This window comes from Echeneis naucrates, chromosome 4 (genome assembly GCF_900963305.1).
Source record: "Echeneis naucrates chromosome 4, fEcheNa1.1, whole genome shotgun sequence".
In the NCBI taxonomy this organism is placed as follows: domain Eukaryota; kingdom Metazoa; phylum Chordata; class Actinopteri; order Carangiformes; family Echeneidae; genus Echeneis; species Echeneis naucrates.
This window is the reverse complement of record NC_042514.1, coordinates 14844010-14867855: the sequence shown is the minus strand read 5'-3', so window position 1 is coordinate 14867855 and position 23846 is coordinate 14844010. Positions and strand designations below refer to the sequence as shown.

The 23846-nt window shown below is 39.5% G+C and overlaps 1 protein-coding gene across 1 annotated transcript; it reads right to left on the bottom strand.

The window, feature by feature from the left end:
* Positions 1 to 85: 85 nt before the first annotated feature.
* lrrc40 (leucine rich repeat containing 40) lies at positions 86 to 12243 on the bottom strand. The gene is made up of 15 exons (XM_029499683.1): positions 12018 to 12243; positions 11727 to 11908; positions 11051 to 11124; positions 10499 to 10628; positions 10271 to 10394; positions 9327 to 9466; positions 7688 to 7860; positions 7034 to 7124; positions 6412 to 6457; positions 5746 to 5848; positions 4611 to 4718; positions 4102 to 4212; positions 2678 to 2755; positions 1077 to 1262; positions 86 to 734 (listed from the first exon to the last, which is right to left on the bottom strand). Exons 1-15 carry the CDS (start codon positions 12160 to 12162, stop codon positions 629 to 631), a joined length of 1797 nt encoding a protein of 598 aa, XP_029355543.1. The 5' UTR covers positions 12163 to 12243; the 3' UTR covers positions 86 to 628.
* Positions 12244 to 23846: the final 11603 nt, after the last annotated feature.

Sequence of the window (23846 nt, the reverse complement as noted above, 5' to 3'; positions counted from 1 at the left end):
CACACTGCTTCTCTGCCCACACTTTCAAAATAAAAGCCCTATTTACAATTCTTTGAAAAATCAGTAAATACAAAGCCCATTGATGTTGCAGTGTTGGATTCAACTTTTTTTTTTTTTTTTTGGTTTTGTTTTTTATTGATTTTTGGTTCAAATGTCATGTGGTTGAGGGCTGTCAAACAAACAGGCATATTAAATATCTTCACACTTATCTTGAAAATGATTCAGCTTGTCAGGTTGAACCTGTGCTGGTTGACAGTTTCAATAAAGCTGGTTCTAAACAGTCACTGTGTGTGAAGGCGTGCCAGATGATCCAGACTAAATCAAGCTGACCTCTCAAACACACATCTCTTCACCTTAACTGGAATTCCATTTTGTGTTCACATCATGACCCTTGATTGTTTTTGCCTTATCAATAGATTAAAATAGATAGCTATTTATGTATTCTCAACCACAGACTGAATCAATAAAACATTTGTGTCGTACTTAAACATTTGATAGCTGAAGATTCAGATTAGAAGACTCATAACTATATAAACCTTAGCAAAATATTTAGACCAATTTCCTTTGTTTTTGATTGTTTCTTCCAAACACCTAACAAGTGAGGTGTATGACTCTGTCCCAGCTAAGGTCATGTAGGTATGCGGCTACGGAGATACTCCAAAACAGCATCTGTTCCTTTGGCCACGATGGCTGCTCTGGGTGTACGGAATGGATTTCCCTCCAGACTGAGACACCTTGAGGGATAGCACAGGTGTCAACTTATCGTGTTTTTACATTCCGATTTTACAGTAATAAAAATAAACACACAAAACACATAATTAATAGCATTAACAAAAGGTAAACACTGAAGACCTTCAATGCAGTTTAAGGTGGAATAGGACTGGATTTTAGAACTCCCACCCCCCAATAAAAAAAAATAATTTCATCCAGGAACATCATTATGAAGCTGGTGACAATTAACACTCCAAAACACATCTGGTAAATTACTGAGCAACACTGGAGGCAGAAGCTGGATGAGAAAATGGATGAGCTCAGATTCAGACACACATTAAGAGCCACTACGATGTGTTTCATACCTGAGGCTTGAACACAGGCCCAGTTCAGGGGGGATGTTAAGCAGGTCATTATTTGACAGATCCAGGGTGGACAGATGCACCAAATTCTTCAGTCGACTTGGGTCCACCCCGCCCACCTGGTTGTTAGCAATCAGCACCGTCTCCAAGGATGAAATCTGATATAGAACCTCAGGGAAGGACTTGAACCTGTGATCAGCACAAACAGTATGACTAATTACAGCATACAGCCAGTTCTTCCAATCATCATCATTCCCATCATCTTCTGGCCTGAGGTCATCGATCTTTAAGACATCTGCCGCCACCACCACACAAATTCAATACTGGGGGTGTCATGATTCTCTAAACCCTCAATTCGATTTCATTTTCGATTTTAAGGACACAATTGGATTAAATTTTCAATGTTTTTTTGGTCCTTTTAGCACAGATAGCTCTGCCATCTAATGTAAAGTCATTGGTTTGTGCCATGATAACTCATTTAATTTTTTTATTCTTATTACATATGATGGCCTGCATGTTGTCAGGAATGATATAATCTCCATCAGTGGTTTGCAACTTCCCATACTAAAGCCTTATTGCCAAATTTCAAGAATTGATTAACGTATTATAATTATTAATGCACATATAACTTGTTTTATCGCCTCATGTTAGAGGAAGTAATTTTCAAAATGTCTGCTGGACCTGACATTTGGGGTGTGGGCATTTCCTCAATGTCACCTTTGATTTCAAAGGTCGAAATCACAATGTCACGATTTTGATTGATATCCGATTTCCGATTCAGATTGTGATACTCTTATTCAATACATGTGTCAGCATTTAGCTGATTGTACGCTGATTATAGAATAGTTAAATAATGGCAGCACTTGCATTACATTGATATTAATATTAATACTATACTGTACAATGGTGGCTCAGAGCTCAACACATTCCAACTTTAGAAAACATAAAAACATACAAGGTAAAAAAAAAACAAAAAAAAAACATTAATTTGATAACTTGTGTCCTGATTAGATATGTAATATCTAATCAATATAATAATAATATGGCAGGTTAATAAATAAAACTGTTCTATTTTTCATGTACAATTTTATGAATATAATATACATTTTTTTCTCTGACAAGTCTGACAGAACATCATTTTGAGGTTGTGGTTGAAGTTTTATTCACTTATGCATGTAAAATATTTATCACTTGTTTGAATTTTGTCATAATTTCTGAGTGACGCCACATTGACCTTGACCTTTGACTGCCAACACCTAATCAGCTCATGCTGGACTTCTGTCAAATTTGAAGCTGTTTCAAGGACTTTCTGAGATATATTTTCTCAGAAATTATCCTGACTATGTCCTTTGACCACAAAGTGTAATCACTTTGTTTACTCTTTATGTCTAAATAAATGTTTGTGGCAAATTTAAAAAGGTTCCCTAAAGGTGTAACTGTGGTTATCTTTGTTGCAGAGGAATAAAAAACAGTAAATAAAGAAAAATGACTATACAAGAGGAACCAGAGTTGGCCCACTGATGCTCTCTGCTCCACAAAAGCTGTAGCACACTAAGTGCTTAATTTAGAGGTGAGCCTGAACTGATTCTGAGACGGCGAGTTACCTGTTGTAACTGAGGATAATGGAGCGTAGTTTAAGTAAGTGCTTCATTTCAGATGGTAAATCAGCAAGCTGGTTATTCCTGAAAGAAAGATGAAGAAAGGCCGGTCACATATAGAATCTGTATTCATTTATCTTTTCCAGCATCTGGCAGTTAAACATACATTCACACAGATTCCATCAGACCCTGCTCCATATTGACATGATTGCATTCGCTCTTGTATTGAAAGATTACCCCCCCCACCACCCTCTTTTGGCTTTTCCCTATTTCAGGTCACCACAGCAAGTCGGCTCTGTGACTTGTATTGTTGATTTGGTCACATTTTTTATGCTGGATGCCCTTCAGGTTGCAACCCTCCCCATTTATGCAGGCTTGGGACCAACACAAGCCTACCACTGCTTTGCGTTGTGGCTGGGGTTTGACCCCAGGGCCTCTGGGCATGCAAAGAATGAGCTCTACCACTGATAGTAGTGCTCCACCCAGGTGGAAGACAAGCTAAACTCACTTAAATAGGAGCCAGGATACAACTAAGTGGCCTGTCATTGCAGAGCTTCTGTGAGCTAAGAAATACCTATCCAGTGGGAAAGGCATTGTTTTATGACAGGCTTCACTTTATGAGGAGTAGCCCAGGAAACAAAGAGCTGATCGCGGTCTGAAATCCCTCATTCTATCCATGCACGTGTACAGCACAAATCCGACACAACATGCGTGATTGTCTGAGACAGCAGACGCCACAGAGTTTATCGGCCCAACCACCTTAGGCACAAAGGTTGCCTTGGGCTTCAGTATCATCCTTACATTTCATCGAGCAAATGGGGAACACAAAGGGGTCACAAAGAATTCAAGAGGTTTATCCAAAGCCCACGCTGTGACAAAGCTGCCTTAAAAGCCAAATGTTTCAAGTCCACTGCATCCAGTGATTCAAACAGAGGATCCTCCATCCCCTCCAGGACCAAAGCCAAATCCCACAGGGGAACAAGTGGTTTGCTACCAGTTGGTGCAGGCTTGTAATTTTGTCTCTAAATCCCATATATGTGAATTCTCCAGATTTAATTGGGGAAAATGCTGTCAAAGTCACTCAGATCCTGCAAGAAAGACAGAGGAGTGCCCCTGGACAACAGATCTGCTACTGTGTTCAAGCCTCCCAGACAGTGTATTACTCCAAACTCATTGGACTGACACTTTCCAGGAGGATCCAGTCTGAGGGAAGCCGCTCTACACTGGAATTCCATCACGTTGGGCCACGGCCCACTGAAGAGGTGGATGAGACCACATGCTCCTTTCTTCTGAAGACAATGTAGGGTCTCTTCACTCAGTTCCCCACGAGGCTCAGTTTTTCACACAGGTACTTAAGTATCAGCAAAAAGTGCATTACATTGTTAATGCCCTGTAAGTCTGTGTGTGTGTGTGTGTGTGTGTGTGTGTACCTGAGATCGATGTGTGTTAGCTGTGGTAATTTGCAGATATCAGGAGAACAGCAGGTCAGTTTGTTGAAACTCAGGTTGACGTCTGCCAGTGAGGAGTGGAATTCCACCATTCTGCGCACATAGCACACACATTTGGTTAGTCTTAACTGCACACACTGATTTTTGTGGAAATATAACAGGCTTGTTAAGATGAACAGACATCACGCCTCAAAACAGGGTTTGAGCAGGTGGAAGCAGCAGCTGGTGGCAGTGACAAAAAGCTCTATAGTCTGTGCACTAAGCCAGTACTCACATCCTGATTAACAAATCTGTAGTTTATCAGCTCATACTTAGTCTGTAAATATTCATCTTCATGATAGGGCATATTAAACCTTTGATCATCATGTCAGTAGTAGTATGAAGATGACTTGACATTCAGCCAGATAGTTACACAGTGATGATGACAGCACCATCCATTTTGAGTGTAGGTGTGTGTGATTCTGCGCGGAGTGGTGGTTTTGTGTGTGTACCTGGGAGGTATGGCGGTCAGCAGATTTTTGCTGAAGTTAACTGTGGTAATGCTTTGATCTGCTGCAGCATCAAACAGCTCGTCTGGAATGGCACCTGCCTGCTTCTCGCTGAAGACACACATGCATGCACATGCGCACACAAACACACACACACACACACTTTTACTGGAGCGCAACAATAATAAGTCTTGAATCTGAAAGTTGCTTCTATGCTGAAATTAATTAACATCCATCTCTGTTGTTTAAAGACCCAATGTTTTATAAAGTGAGATGTCCTTCTTTTTTGTTTTTTTATTTTTTTTTATTCTGAATCAGGCCAAGTTTCTATATTTATACTGTAGGAGACTCGAAGGTCTCAATGTGTATTCAGAAACAACCCCTTAGTACTTGATGTCACACAAAAGCACCATCTACCCTGCCTACTAGCAGCGAGCATTCAAATCAGTTCTGTTTACCTGAAATCTGCTATATTTTTTTTGATCCCACAGAAAACACAGTCGTCCGGGACACAGCCAGTAGTTATAAGTTATTAACAATAGAGAGCAAATGAGGTCCAGCACAGTGTATTATTAGTAGGACTTAGGTTTATCGGACTGGAGGATACTTTCATATGAGCCACAATGTCTGAGATTGGGCAGAGTGATCAGGGAGAAGCTGGTTATGTCTGATAGTCCAACTTACCGTGGAAGTGCAACAAAAACTTTTCATGATCCCCATTACAATCAGCAGGGACACCAGGAGAGGGCAAATCAACTATTTTGAATAGAAATCCTGGGTTATGCTGGTGTGCAGCGATAAGTTCTGAGATAATAAAACCTTAGGTAAAACATTGGAAATGGTTATTAAGTTCAGTAACTTTGGTGTTATACTCTTATTTCAATGAGTCATGATAAAACTGTACTCAGTACTGAGATCTGGGGACAATCACTAATATTTTGGATGGGATATGGTTTCTTGATCACCTGTGGTGTGGCATCGGTAAAGAGTGAAAGGTAAGTACAGGTAAATAAATAGGAAATGCACTGCAATAGACAAATGAATGTCATGCACCTAAGGTAAAGAGAAGTGACATCTCTATTCTTGAATTTGTTTTTGGGAAACAAAGTGTATGTGACGCAAAAGGTCTTTCACTCACCTGTACACCAATGACTTAAGAGTTTTAATGTTGTGTACACTGATGCTGGCCTGGCTGGGTAACGTCATGGCTGTGTCTCCTTCATTTTCTATCTTAGGCTCCTCTGCAAACACATAAATACAGACACACACTAAAGTTCAACACAGTCAGTCAAACTAGGCATATAGTGTGCATATAATCTGAACTCAAATGTACACTGACCGGCCCTTTCAGAAATTCAAACCACTTCGCAGTAGGACAATGACCATTCACCTCTTCCCAGTCGATTCTATTGGTCTTGTGTTCACCAAAAGCTAATGTTTCCACTGTTCATTTCATTGTAAAAGATATCACATTTCTATGAAAGCAGATGACTTCCTTCTGTTGGAATTTGGCTTCCATATGCAAAGCATGTACATTGATCATCCAAAACATTATGACCACCTGCCTAATATTCTGTCAGTGGCAGGCAGGGCACATTATCCTGCTGAAACAGGACACTACCATTAGGGAATACCTGCTACAATGTTGATTATAGGGTGCTGAATGGTGCGTGTTAATACAGATTCATTCTGACTTATAGGGCTCTATCTTAGACCTGGTGCAAATCAGCGTGAAAATGCAGATGTTCTCTTTTAGGTTCAGTGGTTAGAACTGTATAAAACCAGCACAAAAAGTGAATTTTACCTATAATTCTTCCTCGTAAATATTTCAGGAGCTCATTGGTTCCTTTCTGTGAAAAAACAACAGAAGACAAGTATAAGAAACATGTTACTGAAATTTCATAAACACAGAACCCCACCTAACCACTTTGCTGCAATCACCAACAGGTGGAGTATGGTACAGTGAAGTGGGTGAGTTTGGAGTGGAGGAATTCAGAGATGATCCAGCTTGAATACTGAGCTGAAGTCCATGTTCAGGATCCTTGCATAAGTCCCTGCGGAGGTGATCCAGCCCCATGTTGACTGCATCTTCCATGTCAAATTGTCAGTGACAGTAGGACACTGTCAGCTGTTAATATATTGTCTGTATTTTGGCAGTTAGTGACTAAGGTTTGATCAGTTGAAGTAACTCAGGGATTCTGGATGATTCTGCTCCACGTTTATTATCTGGTGAGCACGGTTTTGTAAGGCCTCACTGACAGGCCTGCGGTGGGATCTAAGCACTGACCAGAAAGAAATGGTAAATAAAATGGCTTACAGTTAATGAAAATGGTCTACAAGTGAGGGTTCCATAAATCAATTTACACACTTGTATCAAAAACTGTTTTCTGTGCATGCTCTGTTGGTGTCTTTGATGTGTCACTTACAGTAAGTAGGTCTCTCCTGATTCCTCGCAGTGGATTTCCCTCCAACAGCAAGACCTTCAGATTGGGCAGCAGGCTTATAGATGCTGGAAGACTGAGAGAAAATGGACTGCTAATATTTGTTCTGGAGGACTCAACAAGGCTGTGTTAGTGTTGGTTTAACCAGTGCGAAACCTTCAGCTCCAAACATTTATATGTTCTATTTCACTGATATGATTTAACAATTTCTCCTTCCAAATTCTAATTTTAGCATGGATTTCTATCACGTTTGCTTCAGAAACAAGAGTTCCTATCCTAAAAAATATCAACAGTAGTTCTTTGCAGTGGTCTTCGAGAGCTCTTCTGTTTGTGTTCTGCAACTTTGTGATATGACAACAAACTCATCATTGTCCTCCAAAAGACCTCCATTTGCACTAGAAAATTGTTAAATATGTGACCTTTAACCTCTTAAAGTAGAATATCTAAAAAAAAAAATAAAAATATAATAAAGTAATGAAATATCAAATACAACCCAAGAGCCCATCTTGGTGAAAGCTAGAGTAGTACAAAGGCTGCTAGGTGCATCTGTTACTCCATGGATGCTTCAATCACAGGACATGGGCTCATGGGCACGGTGCTGCTATGTGTAGTGATGGTGTTTTAATAACAGTGGCCTACGTGGTAATGTCATTGTTGGTAAGGTCGAGGCGCGTGAGTTTGTTCAAAAGGGTGATCTGCTCAGGGAGGGTTTTGATCTTGTTGTCTCGGAGTTCAAGAAGAGAGATGGCTGCAAGACAGGTCAGCTGCTCTGATTCCAACTGCTCAATCTGGTTGTTCCCAGCATATAGCTCCTACACACACATACACACAGGAAGAAGTTATTAGGGGATGGGAAGGGAACAGAACAAGGTCAGCCATTATGTTGTAGCAAAGATTTGAGTATTTACAAAATGATGTTCCCACATTTTTTTCAATGACATGAATTCCAATTCCTGAACTTTTATCAGCTGATCTCTAAACATCTATTTATTTATTTATATTTTTTAAGAAAAACTAACTTGGTGTTCAAATTTGAAATTTTAACTAATATAGAATGTATTCTTGTTTCCTTTTTATACAAGCACTTAAGTAATTTATTTATAACCCTTCTTATTGAGTTTATTGATGATTTTATGTATATATGTATGTATATATTTATTATGTATTCTTAATGTTATTTTATCCATTTATGCATTCATTTTATTTATTTATTTATTTTATGTTCTTTTTCCTTCCTGTTTATTTTTGGACAGCACTAACAGAATTTTAACTATATGGTACTGCCTGACATACTTACAATAAAAGAAAAAGGGGGAAGACAAGGGATGAGTAAAAAGGGATGAGTATAAAGGTATCTTTATTTTATTGTACAAATGCAAACACACACTTTACACACCTCTTTTTTTTATTTATTTATTTTTATTTATTTAATTTTTTCTTAATTTTATTTTTATTTATTTATTTTTAGCCCTTTTTACTCATCCCTTGTCTTCCCCCTTTTTCTTTTATTGTCTCCTCCACCCCAATTCTAAACTTAAACCCCCCCCCCAACCCTAACCCTAACCCGATCCTAACCTTAACCCTTTACCTCCCAGATCCTAACCTTAACCTTTTCCCCTCCCTTTTTATCCTAAACTTAACCTTGTCCCCAGCCCCCAATCCTAACCCTTACCCCCCCCCCCCCTTCCCATTTTTTTTCCCCTTTTTCTCTCCCTTTCTCCCATTCTTTTGTCCCCCAACCTAACCCTTCTTTAATAATTTGGCTATGGTGATTAAGCCTTCCGATTTTGGCTTGTTTCATAATAAAAGACAAAAGAACTCACAATAATTTATAGGTTACCGGTCCACATTTGGATAGAGCAGCATCTAGGTCCGAATCCAGTCTTAATGCATCTTTGCAAGTTTACAAGAAGAGTTCCCTATGGCTTCACACCATTACTTATTTCAGAGATGTCAATACATATTGTGGTATCAGATCAGAAAATGCATTCAAGTACTAAGTAATCCAGTGTTTTCGGATGCATTGGAGCCCTTTTTGCTACAAGAACTACTCTACCATTATCTGCAGGATTTTATACTTTGTAATGTTGCATAAAACTGCCTGATTGCATGATAATTGCATGATGATGCTAAGTAAATATGTCAGTAAAAATGACTCTATGAGCAGAATGCAATTCAAAGGAAGTAAATCTGGTTATGAGTATACTGCCATTGACATTATCCCACCATAAAGGGGTTTGGACCTTGAAGTACCCCAAAGGTTGCGTGCTATATTTACCTTGAGTGCTGGTGCAGGGAGTGGTGGGATACGGCAGAGCTTGTTGTGTCTGAGGTAGAGCTGTTCCAGAGCAAGCATCCCTGAGAGGCTGGCAGGGATGTCAGTCAACTCATTTTGGCTGCAATCCAACATCTTAACATCTGTCAAATGATGTCGGACCCCAGTCAGTGACACAGAATTCAAAACACACACATTCAACTCAAGAGAGATCAGAAAGGCAGTCAAGTACATTCAGGATAATCTGACAGCAGGTTTTGTCATCCCTCCTTCCTGGTGCCTGCCATTTAGCCACTGGTTATTTAGCAGCAGGGATGAGAAAACTAAGGCAGACAGAGGAAGCTGGAGGTATTATGTTGAATCTCTATAAACTCATAGCTAAAGGTGGGGAGAATTTAATGATATCAACAATGTTTTCCATTCAAAGAGTTTTGTTTTCATTCACGGTGTTACAAATGTGTTTATCAGACTGAATTCTTGATAGTGCTTTGTTTATATTCAAAGCAGGGTTTGATTCAAGTCAGCATAAGTGGCATGTGCTGTCTTGTGTGGCAAAGTGACATAGTGTGGAAACACAGCAAGTCAGCAGAAACTGGCATAAAGTGTAACTGTGCAGGCACAAAAACCTGAACAGGTGGCATATTAAACAAGATATTTACTTTGATGCAGAGGGCTCTAATAAAACTATGAGGGCCCTTCTGAAAAGCTGAATGGGCCTAAACTCTTACAACTTTAGCAAGCAAGCTTCTGGACTGGCCAAGTAAATACATTCAAGGGCGCATTTTTGGTTAGGCACTTTGTGATATTTGCAATACAGTATATGCAGTTGCTAACACTGTCCTCTCACAGCAAGTTTTTGGATTCACACCCTGAACCTTGGGCCATTCTGTATGTTCTCCTTATGTAGAGATGCAGAGAGGCAGATATACACAGCTAGCTGGTCTTACTCTTGAGCTGGGCCATAGAGTCAGGTAGACAGCTGAGCTTGTTGTCACACAGGTTCAATTTTTGCAGGCAGGTGAGACCTCCCAGGCCAGATGGCAGGCCTTTCAGATGGTTGCTGGACACATCCTAATAAATCCCAACAAAAAGGGACACCTCTGTTAATGAATCACACAGCATAGTAGAGCGAGCCTAGATGGAGTATAACACTCCATAAAGCTTGTGTTAGTTACCAGCTCAGTTAGGTTCTGTAGCTGCTCTAGTTCATCTGGCAGGCTCTCCAGCAGGTTCTGTTGAATTGTGAGGCTACGGAGGTTCTTCAGCGTACACACCTCTACTGGCAGTGTTGTCAGCTTGTTATGGCTGCCCAATATTACAAAAGATCACAAATTTCAGTTTATAATAAAACCCAGAATGCAGCATTCATCTCTGGAGATACACTGGCACTGAAGACAGTGAGGAGAAATCTGGAGGCCAGAATTAAAAGAGCAAAGGCTGAGTATGTTCTTAAAACTTAGTGCCATTTTTCTACCAGTGACCCTGAGAACATGTGGACTGGCACGAAAATCATGACTCACAACAGCAAAAAAGACAATGAATGCCCCTGTGACCCATCTCTCCCAGGTGGTCCCAACTTATTCTATGCATTTCTTGTAAGAGGTTTGGGAGATGAAGCTATCACTCATATATAGCTTTTTATTTTATCTAAAGTATATGCTGTGACAAAAATATTACCACACCCTCATGCTCTATTATTCAACTCACTTCAGTGCAGGTGTCAGTACCTGAGTCGCAGTTGCTGGAGTTCCTGTAGTTCTCCCACAGCGCTGGGAAGACTGCTCAGCTGATTGTCATGGAGCTGCCAGAGCAAATAAACATTTGAGATCATATAGAATAGCAAAGCTTACAAGATCAACAACTTATAAGAATCAGCATCAAGAGACGATCTATTCCCTACGTGAATTAATGAATCAACAGGAATTAATCAGAGTTTTCAAAAGATTAACTGATGTTATAATGGGACCATTAAAAAAAAAAACAAAACCTCAGAATTTGTTGACCTCAGACTAATGTTGTGAATCCACGAATCAGAATAAGCTTTATCTGTGACTATTTATGACATTCACTTCACACGTATTACACCACCTTTAACAGATTCAAAATGCAGCTTACTTCTTCAAGAATTTGAAGATAACATTAAGCATTTTTAGGCTCTTGGCCTCCATAATACATGAAGTGAAATGGGGACAGGAAGATAGGGAGAGGGAGCGGGGGTGTTATGCAGCAGAGGACCCCAGCCTGAATGAAGCATTCATGGGACGTACTCTCCCAGGGGAGTTAGGGTTAGGGTCACCAGTGCATCCAGCATATAATGCATCAATTTCTACCTACATTTTACAGTTTAGTTTGAATAACTCAAAGTAAATCTCAGAATGTGAGATGATGGGGAACATTTCTCACGTCCAGTGTAGTCAGCGCAGGCAGCAGTCTAATGTCCTCAGACAGCTGTGTGAGCAGGTTGGATGACAGCAGCAGTTTGGTCAGGTCTGTCTGTTCCCACCAGCGGTCCGATGCTCCGAAGGACACATTCTGCTGGGCCTCCTCTGGGGTGTCCACGTTCAGACGGTACACACTCTGAGGGACTGACATGCACACATGTCACAGTGGGCCCAGGAAAAGATATGACATTAATTCAAAACCGATATTCACGCAAATTTTACAGTCAGACTGTAAGCTTCAGCGGCCGGGTACCTTCAGCCAGCCCCCGGCCGGACAGGTTCAGCTGCCCGCTCTTCCTGGCCCCCCTCAGCAGACCGGAAGGGACGGCTGGCTCGGTCTTCTCCGTCCTAAAGCCCGCCAGAGAGTCCACCTTCCCGGCCTTTCTGAAACGGGACATTGTGTTTACATTCAATGGCGCTATTTTCTGTGACACGGAGTGTGTTTACGTCTCCACCCAAACTGTCCGCGCTCCTCCCGCCGCCGACGGCGAACGTCACGCTTCCGTACGGAACCCTTCAAAATAAGAGCGCTTGTCGGTGGAAATGCGTGGCTTTATTGTGAAAGTTTCGAGGCTCCACATCCCAGCGGCCCACCAGTGCGTTTAGAAAGGAGGACAAGCATGATACGGTGTCGGTCCGCTATCCTCTGTTCCTCTTTATTTCTTCCAACTTCATCAAAGTTTGAGTACTTTGCAAATTTAAACAGAAAAGCCACCTGGCCTCATTAAAAACACATCAAAATGAGTTGCAACCTTAAAGTCATATTTTAATATATATGAAATCATCATTTATAATCAGAGGTCACACTGGGACCTCAGTGACATTCACCACTCTCTTTCCTCCATTTCCTGTCACTCTTCAAGCTTCCCTGTAGAATAAAGCCACAATAATGATAATAAAACTACACTTAATGCCTCAATGCTCTCATAATTTCTGCGCATTTTGTGTTTGCTCAGACTACCAAACAAAACTGCAATGAAGCAAAAAAACATTCAAACTTGTCCGAGAACAATCAGTGCATTTGCCATTATAATCCATCTCAAACTTTATTCGTTTGGTCGTAAATGCTGTTGAAAGAATGGTGACTCATACTTATGCCAGATCCTACCTGTACATTTTTTAAAAGCATATACAGGATCTACTGTATTGTTTTTGTTCGCATCAATCGTATACAGTGACTCAGTATCAAACTCTTCTGCATGTTGGCCTTTGGCCAAGGTTTGGATATGTGAGTGTGTTTGTCTATCAGGTATAACTGAGACAAAGAACAACACCAACAGAATAATTCACCATATTTGAAACACCTGCAGGCTTACTGATCGTCCAATAAGACACAAATACAAACCCAAATTCATAAGCAGCATTACAGAAAATAACATTCAACCTTCCACAAAAATGATCTCTTTAAATTCCATGCAGTGAGATATACAGAGATGGCATTGGTTTTAGATCAGTATCCACATAAAGCCTCAGATATTTATACACCTTATATAACAATTGGATCGAAACCAGCATGATAAGTGTCAATTTTATGTTTATACTGAATGTATTTAACAGTTTATCTAAAGCTGAGTTACCAGGTAGGCAAAATGGGCAATAACCTCTCAGTCTCAGATTCCAATATGATCTAAAGTGTCCAGATAAAAGCACTGAAACAGGTTTGTGGTTAAACAACGCTGTAAATATCTGTGGTGACACTGTGTCCTCTAACACATAATATACATACAGATACATGCCTCACAATGGCCTACATTTTTATTTAATTTTGAGGACTGGTACCTGTAATACTTACCAACTAGCATTTTCCACCAACTGATAGAAAAAAAGCAAAAGGCTGCTATAAAAGTTTTTTTTGTTTTTTTGTTTTTTTGCACCACTTGACTTTTTAAGTCTTTCATACAAATTACATTTTCTGTGCATGGTTACTTGAATTAATCATCTTTCTTTTATGAGTTTTTTTATGACTGTGCTGTTGTTTATAAATCAATCCGCTGTTTGTCTGTCTTTCAGCTTTATCCAGCCTTTAGTAACAGGAACTGAGTTAAGCACATAACTGTTAATAGACACCTTTATTGCTGTGAAAGCAAAGTTCTTCGCTGTGAACTTTGACTACAATTAAAATTAAGTGCGTTTGTGTGTGTGTGTGTCTCAGCAGTCAGTTTAAGCTGAAGGTCCATTGATGGTTAATTTTTTCATTGAGTGACTGTTTTCAGGGATGGATCTGTCCGTTGTTGTGCTTTGTGTGTTGCTGTGTGCGACCAGCTGCTCTGCTAACCAAGGTAAAAGACATGTTTTCCTTACACATATAAACACAACATTGTGTTTATATATGAGCTTGTGTGTTTGCCATTACAGGAAAAAAAACTATGACAGCAAAATCCTTTTGTGAGGACGATAACATTTGGCACGTTATTTTTGCTTCACCTGCCACTGTGTTACAGTTAGAATAGAAAATTTGAATTTTTTCCCCTCAAAATATTGTGATGTTTTAAAATAGTGTAATTTTTTATTCCAAAATATTCAAATTTTACACTTTAAGACAATATATAATTTCAGTCCCTTTCTCAACATTTGCACTGATACTGAAAATAGAGGAATTCACTGTTCATCATGCTAATACTAATGTTTTTCTTGAGCATGGCTCAAGGGAAAAACATGTACAAACCAAGTAGATATAAAGCAGAGCAAAAAACAAACAACACAGAGGCTAAAAGAACAAATATGGGAGTGCTCTTATCATGTGCTGTCAGATAAATGTACCACTCAGTTCTCACTTTATCGTCATAGATCAGATTTAAAGTGAGTCATATCTCTTTTCACCAAATTGCGAGCCTCTATATTTTGACTTTCATGTTCTGCTTTTAAGCATGTTTCAAGTCAAAGACAGTGAGTTTAATAACTGATAATATGTATGAACTAGATGCAGTAGGATTGCAATCGCACTTGGTAGCAGTAATATGTTGTGTAGTCAGCACAACATTATTGCACAAACACTCATTTGCCATTATTACAATATTACATGAGCGCTGAGTAATCCTTACTGCATTATTACATGAGCATTCAGTAACACACCTTGGTGTACCAAGTTTGTGAAAAATCTGTATTGATAGAAACATTATTAACATGTCATTGTGGCATGTTAATAATGCAGTAATTGTGCGCTTGTTTGTTCAGGTGTGCGGAATGGGATGAAATCTGGATCAGGATCTCATTCAGCGATTCTCCAGCCATTGCTGTTCGGTCTGACAGCTGTGGTTGGATTCCTAATCATCATTTTCATCGTCCTGGTTTTTCACAGACTATTCAGGAAGAACAGGTCGGCTGCTGACACATACTTAATAGTTCAATTCCCACATTTCTACATAAATGAAATGAAATAAAAATATATAAATACTGTAAGTTAACGTGTGATGCCCCAGTTGAAAGGTGAAAAGTAAATACCTGTTTGCTCATAGTTGTCCTGTTTTGTAGGGGGATTGAAGACGAATGGGAATATGAGAAGACTGTCGAGTTTGATGCAGATACCAAACAATCCAGTTTCTGAAAAAGCACAGCTCATCAATCTGCAATCTAATCAAAGCCACCTACTCATGTCTAACAAGTCTAGCTCTGCTCTTCCTACTGAATAATATGGCTTCATGAAATTCAGTTCATTAGCAAATCATTATCAATATCTCCAGTATTATTTGTAATAAATATGAAGTGGGCTTCACTGCGTTGATTCTCTCATTTGTCTTTTCTGCCACTTTTCTGTTCTTTTTCATTTAGTGAAAATCATTTAGTAAAATAAAGAAAATGAAATTGTTATTCATTTTTCATTTTGAAACACAAAAATACATTTAAAAACTGCTTTTGTTGGTTTCAACTGGACACACATTTGCATTGTTGTAGAACCTGACACCCACCTCAGGGCTAAGTTGATTTCAGACCCGCAAGTCTACCCGTGCATACGACCTCATATTACTATACCAATTATTCTTCAAACCCGCAGGAGATCCCAAATTTCCATGTCTGTTTGGGAAATGAAGAATTTTTCACTGGACACTTTTTGACAGATGCACCCATGAAATACAATGACACTTCTGTTTGACTCATTTACGACCACCAGAGGTAGCCATAACACAGATTAACAACAATGAAGTTTAAAGCACATCAGTCACCACGCAGGAACCTTTCATAGAATACATTTCTAAGACATTTTATTCATGAAATGAATAAACAAAAATTTATGAAAATTGAAAGCAATTAAAATAAAGCAAAAATAAATAGTAACATTAAAAAATCCTTTGCAGTAAAACACGCACTATACATTCCACAGCATAAAAAAAGACCTACAGTTATCACATATTATTTTAATCGCTTACAAAGTTTTTGTTAAACAATCAATGGAACTGTAGGCTGCACAAAATATACTGCATAATTTTGTGGTCAAGATAAATTATGGCTGTAGTTAAAGGTTTGGTCCACAGAGAAATACAGCCTGCCTCCCAAAGAAGTCATCCCACCACAAGCCCAGCCGCCTGAATCAATGTGCCTGAATTGGTTTCCTTGAGTTTTTACCTGAAATCGTCTATATTTTTATTTAATCACTCAGAAAACAGTCAACCAGTCAGAAAAGAAGCTCAAGAAAACATTGAGCAGAAAAGACAAATCACATAAATGGCATCTTAGCATCCATACACTAAGAGGTTGACCTTTGACCATTTGAGTTAAAATGAGTCATAATCAGTGAATAATTTGACAGTTGTGGTGAAAAAAATGTTTTGTAATGTCACATCACAGTAACCTTGACTTTGACTGACAAGTTTTTATGAGTTCATTCCTGAGTGGAAATGTATGATTTTGGCGAAACTTGAGGTTTCCTCAACGTGGTACTGAGATATCATGTTCACAAGAACGGGATGTGCTTCTGTACATATGTAAATATTCTTTCAGAAGCGTCTCAACAGATGATTCCAGAAATGACTGCTGATCATACAACTATGACTGTTTGTTGAACACGTCACAGAGACCAAAGCCACTGCTGAGTCTGCTCAGTAATCAGTGTTATGCTAAATTAATTGTACATCATAAGCTCACAGTTTTCTGATACTGCCCATCAAAGATAGCTGTTCCAAAAAATGTTGAGTATATACATACAGGCAGGTTTTACAGAACACCTTATGTACGCTGATCGGCTGGGTAGATAAGCTACAAAAAGCTGAGCTGCAAAAACAGAAAAAGTCCAACACATTTTGAAGTCAAAGGGCACTGAGAGGGCCGTTCTGCTCTGTCATTCAGTGAGTGTGAGGTCTGTTCGGGGATTCAAGCAGTGTGGTGTGCGTGCGCGTGCATGTGTGTGTGTGTGTGTGTGTGTGTTTGTGTGTGTGTGTGTGTGTGTGCGTTCTATCCTGTAATTTTCTCTCTTCATGTCTTGTTGTTTTTCTGGACCAACACTGCGATTGGCTTAGTGCTTCTGTGTTTAAGCCTGATTGGCTGGATGTTTACACCTCTGAGGGAGGTTAAAACGGCTAGTTAAATGAGGGGGTGGGAGCCTGGAGCTGATTGACTGGACTACTAATTACAAGATTGTGTTTTAGTTTATGTGCATGTGTGTGGGGGTATGTGGGCTGTTTCACATCACTAAACCTTCAACAAGGTTCAAACCTCTTCTCTCCACCCCCATGTCCAATCTCTTATGCTGTCCTGCAGATGTAATGCAATTTCACTGAAAAGAACAATGAAGAGCTCTGCTACCATAAATAATGATGTTGGTTAAAGACAAGCCTAAAAGCGGCAGTGAGACTTCTGGTGAAGGAGCCCTGACCTTCTCACAGTGGGCTGTGGTTGGTCTGATCCAGAGACCTCAGGTCCTCAGCTGAGAGGCTCTAGCTCTGTGGGCTGACATAGACACTAACCTGACCACACTGTCACCACACCCTGAAAAACCCTTGGTCTTATTCATAAGGGTTCTCTGCTGAGGGTAAAGCTTCTGCAAATTGGTTCCTGGACCCAAATGCAGACGACAAAAATATGGAATCAGTGGGAAAAGGGGTCGGTCCTATAATAACAAAATGAAATTCTCAATCAGTGAACAGGCCACCACGACCCCTGAGACAGGCGAGACATGAGTTTTGCCTGCATCAGCACAGCTGTGTCTCTCTATAGTGACGGGAGCCACGGTGTCCTTGGCTTCTTGGGTGCCCACAGAGTCCTGATGGAATATCCAGATGAGTTCCCCAAAAAGGGTACTGGTCAAGACCATCCGTGTCAGAATCTGACAGGAGGGCGTGCAAAGAGACCTGGAAGGTGTGAACTCACTACTAGTTGACCAGGAAACTGGCTAAAGGCTGACTGAGGCTGTGACTGCTGGAATCAGCTTTAGCTGTAGGACTCCCAGAGTCAGTGTTTGGGCTCAAGGCTGGAAGTTCAATGACTGGAACTCTAGCTGGGGGCTGTCTGAGATCTAGCCAGCCTGATGATAGCTGACTGGCGTGGATGCTGGTAAACACATGGCACTTGGGGTGTTCTGAGCCACACAATCCTTCAGCCATGGTTTCCTGGAAACTTCCTTTTGTGCCTTGCTCAGCAAAGTGTGCCTCTATTTTAGACAAATGTCAGCTATTCATGGTACAACAACATGAGGTTTCACGCAAAACTTCCTATTTGTAGAATTTTCTGATCAGTGGATTTTACTATGAAAATCCAACAATGACAATGAAGGCAGCTCATATTTTGCCTATCTGTGAAAAAATTTTCAGTGCATTTTTCAGATAGGAGTTTTTGCTCTTCGGCCATCGATATGAAGATTCAGTCGGCCCTTTTAAAAAGAAGTCCATTATTTTGTCATGTTGGAGAGAGACAACTGAACTACAATACAGATGATATATAAATGAAAAAAAGGTCATATTAACAACGTGAATCTTTCAAACCCTGTCCAAAAACATAATGTAGACAAGACTTGAGACACAAAAACTAAATACACATAAAGAAGACAAGAGTGAAATAAGGCAGACAATCACTAACAAGGTAAACATAACACGGTAAATATAAGACAAAGACAGGAATACAAACTAACATAACACACCTAAAGGATGTTCAGTGATAGTTAAATTACTCTAATGGTGTTTTTAAACTGATGCCTCTGCTCACTGAACAGTATGTAGTGCCTTCTAAAACTGGCATAGATTACAATTACAAAAAGATGAATATATTTTCATTTTCTGATCTGGCTATGCCCTCTCCTGCCATTCTCCATCTGCCATACCCCGACTCCCTGAAAGCATGTACAGTAAAATCACATTATGCTATACTAAAGCCACTTCACGGCATTTCTGTGCTTACCTGTTTGCCTCCAGCGAGGAAAGGTCTGTTTTAATCGATAAATACATAGTGATATTGTGGTGAAATTTTCAGAACACGAGTCCCACTTAAACATGATATGAGCTTTTTTTATGTTTAGTGATTAAAATGAGTTTTTGTGTATGTCCTCATTTACAGTGGCTGACCACTCATCACTTGTGCACCAGTGCTCCAGTTGCTGTTTAAACTGATCTAAATCTACTGCAGGTAACAAGTAGTAATAGGCAGGCTATTTCATGCAAGCCAAGTAAATAACACAGAGTTTAGGGAAATGTTGTGATTTAGGTGCAGATGACTCCCAGGCAAAGGTAAATGAACTGGGGTTATCGTGGTTCAAAGAAGAATGACCTTGAAAAAGAAGATTGTGGGCTTTTAAGGAAGCATCTCAAGGAAAGGTAATATTGGTTATTTCAGTCACACTAAACAATAACAAAACCTCTGAAATGCTTTAAAATGCTTTAATGATTCTTCCCAAACAGTCAGATATCTGCCCATTGGCTATGCTTTACACAGTGTCACAAAAGTACAGTGTAAATATCATCCTATGCCAGGATACTGAGTAAACATCACCTGCTTATTTGTTAAGTGCAAAATTCTCACTTTTGGATCACAGCTGCTACACAGCATCAATCCCACGTCAATGTCTGCTGCCGTGATAGATGAAGATTCTCAGTGTGTGACAGATACAGTGCTCACTTCATGATTCTGACACAGATTTACTAATGCTACTGCCCAATGATAACACTGTATCCTTAATCCTGACTATTCTCCTCATGAACACAGACCGTAGCAGTCAACAGGAAACTTAAAAACTACTTTGACACACATTCTGTCCCAGAAGTTGTGACCTACGCATGTCCTATTGTGCCACAAAGGTTTCTTTGTCAGAGTCAAATATGGAATAGAAAATAAACACAAAATAGGTCCCTGATCTGAGTGAGGATACTTAACAGCAACTATGCTTGGAACTAGGTTGAGTTGCAGAAATGTTTCAGGTCCTCAGCAGCACCATTTTTGTTCAGAGGGTGTGAGGAAGATGGAAGGAGGGAGAGAGAGTGAGTAAGAGACAAAAACAGAAAGGCCAATGCCATTATTTTAAAACGGGCAATGAGTCATTGTGGAGGGACACAGACAGACCATATGTCAAGATAAAAACTGTTCTGACCTTTTTGTTTAATGTTTTAACCGTATATGATAAAACTCTTCTGAGAGCACATGTTGTAGATGAGTGTTTGGACAGCTGGTTTAAGAAGCAGTTGTGTGTTTCTACTAGCTCCTAATCCATCCCTTCAAAGTCACAGCCCACTCAGAGGAATGAAAAGAGGGGTGGTTGGCTGCTTGGTTTCGTTGGTGGCTGGTGCTTTTTTTTTTTTTTTTTTTGCACAGAAGGACAAGAGGTTGATTGGGCATTTTAACTGGGAGTTTCTGTGTAAAGACATTTGAACTGCCCTACATGTGCTGAGAGGAGCTGGTGAAACAACACAGGAATCTATTCAGGAACCCAAAACTACTACTGCAAAATGATGTGAGGACCCAGTACAGAGAATTAGGCATGGATTATCAGAGGAGGATTGATTAACAAAGTCCATATGTTGTGTGGTGTGTTACTTATATTTTAGCTCCCGTATGAATCTTTTACTGCAAATATTTTTCTGTGGTTTGCAGAGGTTTTGGCATGCAAGAAATCCCAAATAGACATTATAACTGGAACACATGGTGAACTTTTTTACCTGGTGATGTCTCGATTCAGTGGGAGTCCAGCAGGAGTGAGAGGAGACACGGTGCTGGATCTGACAGGATGCCTACACTAATTCAAAGGTGTGTTCGTTTCTGAGAGTGTGTTGATATGCCAGACCAGGCACACAGGCTGCCTATAAATCTCAGATGCATCTTAAAGGTTCATATAGCGAATTTATTTTCATGCAAGGATCTTGGGGGATCTTGGTTTTCACTGAGGTTGAAGTTCACAAAGTCACCGGCTGTTTCCTCTGAAGTCATAATGCACCTCTGAAGAACTTCACCTTTGCGTTGGAATCAGAGCCTTACCAAAACTGGGATATACAAGGATTGGATTGAACTCGCAGAAATAGATCGTGAACAACAACAACAACAAAAAACGGACACAGTTTGGAAAATACTGAGAACAGTGGCAGTCCTTTCATCACACAGGATATACCACAAATCCTGTTTTACTCCAACGCTATGGCTGTTTGACATTTCAGCAGCTCCTTTTTGTTGTCATGGCGATGTCAGCTACACCAGGAGGATGTGGTGAAGCAGACAGCTCAGTAAAGTGGCAACTGTGTTATGATGTCACTGCCAAGACATGGTGGATGGTGAGTCTGACTTTCGTAAGGCCCCAAAAAGCAATGTGGTTATATGTGATATATTTTAAGATTTCTTACTATGTATTAGATTTTCAACATATAGTTACAATTGGCACCTTGGACCTTTGGACCCACTGAGGCAATTTTGGATAGTAGGATTAAACGAGAACTGAAAAGTTTTCAGTACTAATAACCACAGTGGGCATCAACAGCAAAGACTGCTTTATCTGCTTGAGTCCCTCTGGCTCTGTGTGGGACTGACATGTGAAGGGTGCATTCAGGTGGCTTTTAATACACACATTTGGTAATTCAGTTGTTTCTATTGTTCATATTTAATGTATTTCAGTGGTTTACATGTATACTAAGTATTATCTACGGAACATTTAGAACATGCACACCTTGTGTAAGACTGGACTGATCCTTTGCATGTGTTTGATAACCAGCTCAGACAGGGATCTGGTGAGCTCAGTTTCAAGGAACTCAGTCTTCTAGTTAATTTCCTGCAGCTTCCTTCTCTGTTCTTCTTCCCTCTAAGACTTCTAAGACAAAGTGCTCAAGATGAGATGTCTCTTGGTTCAAATGGGCCATAATTGTGCATATTTAGTCTCAGCACTCCTTTATTACTACAATCAGTTGCAATTTTATTTTCAATTTGTTTCTCTGCTCATCATATAGGTTGATAACCATAGCAGAAGTTAATTACTGAATTTCTGACTGGGCACTTAAGATGACCAAAGAGATTAGGAACACTTCACGTCATTACAAACAAAACTTAGACTAACTAAACTTTTGTAAAACTGCATCAAATAAAACAGTAAAGAGTTGGGGAAATGTAAGGCCTCTGTTGAATTATAATAAAATAATAATTATAGAAAACACTAAAATCAAAATTATGAAAATTATGAACATAAAAAATGACTAATTTGGAGAAATATATACAAATCTGATATAGCTGAGTAAATATGGGATGAGTTTACATTAAGCAGTGATTTTATTGGCTTTCAATTCATTATATAGGCCAACTTAATAGTGAGTTTAGGATCTTTTTCAGTTTAATATAACAGTCACAGTATGTCATTAAAGTTAAACATAACGATAATTAAATGATGGCCAACAGAAGCGCTGACAAAGAAATTGCATTTTCATCATTGTTATGATATGAAATAAAATTATTCTGAATGGAACTCTGATTAAAAATGGTTAAATAAATAAAAAAAATCCCTTTTATTTACCATCACCATGCTGGATTCTCAAGGAGAGGAAATACTACATAGCAAGCACTCATAGAGGAATCACTGGAAGGTAGATACCTTCATTTCCAAAGCATCATCCTCATCTCATTGTTTTGCATGAATACACATGTTACTTCACACGAAGTGCTGACAGAGGCCACCAATCCACACACTAATGTCCGTCATGATGGCCCATGACTAACTACAACTTTACACAGTTGTGATTAACAATGGACAGCTACCTGTCTCAACCACAGCAAAACATAAATGAAATAAAACCCGGTTTTATATATATGAGAACAAAATAAAAGAAACAAAACATCGAGAGGTTCAGTGCTGAGACTGCCAACTGTCTTTGCTCTTGAAACCATCAATAGTGCAAATAACAACATCCTGTATTCACTACGTTTGATATTGTCTACTATGTTGAGATGTAAATGGCAACTCTGAGTGCAATCAAAACCTACCAGGATCAGCTTACTTAGCTCACCGGCAGATGATGTCAAAGGGGGCTTTTTAAATTTGTTTCGGGAGACATTGTTGATTGTGGTGGAGCTGATTGTAATCATTGTTGCTTCTACTGCAGAAACCTTTTATTATCATTATTATTATTACGATCCTTTTACAAAAACAATTGAATAATGAAGAAAGTCCCAGATCAGCTGATGAATTGATGAGATGATAGAAATTATACGTGATATGGCACCACTAGATGAGACAACCTCCATCTCACCAACATCTGGAGCCATGGAGGAACAGTGTCAATTAAGTAGTGACTGTGAGGTTGGCTGGCATGATGATAGAGGAGCAGAGCGGAACTGTATATTCAAACTAAAGGATTTGTTTATCACAAGTCATCTTGTCATCACAGTATTGAGCAGTGTTACTGCCCGTTGCAGATTTTCCTCATATTTGGACATGCCTACCCTAAAAGGAATAAAACAAGGCCAAACCTGAATTGCCTCAGTTATCTATCATCAGCCCTGTGAGGGTTTATTTGGACATGTGGCATGATTTATTTATTTATTTATTTATTTATTTTTATGTATTAATAGCTAGTGTGTACGTCTTTCCTGTTATTGCGGTACATATTTAACATTAGACCAGATCAGTGAACGTTGACAAACACAACCGCAACACAGTGACTGCAGAAAAAGCTTTTCATTTAGTACTTTTAAAACT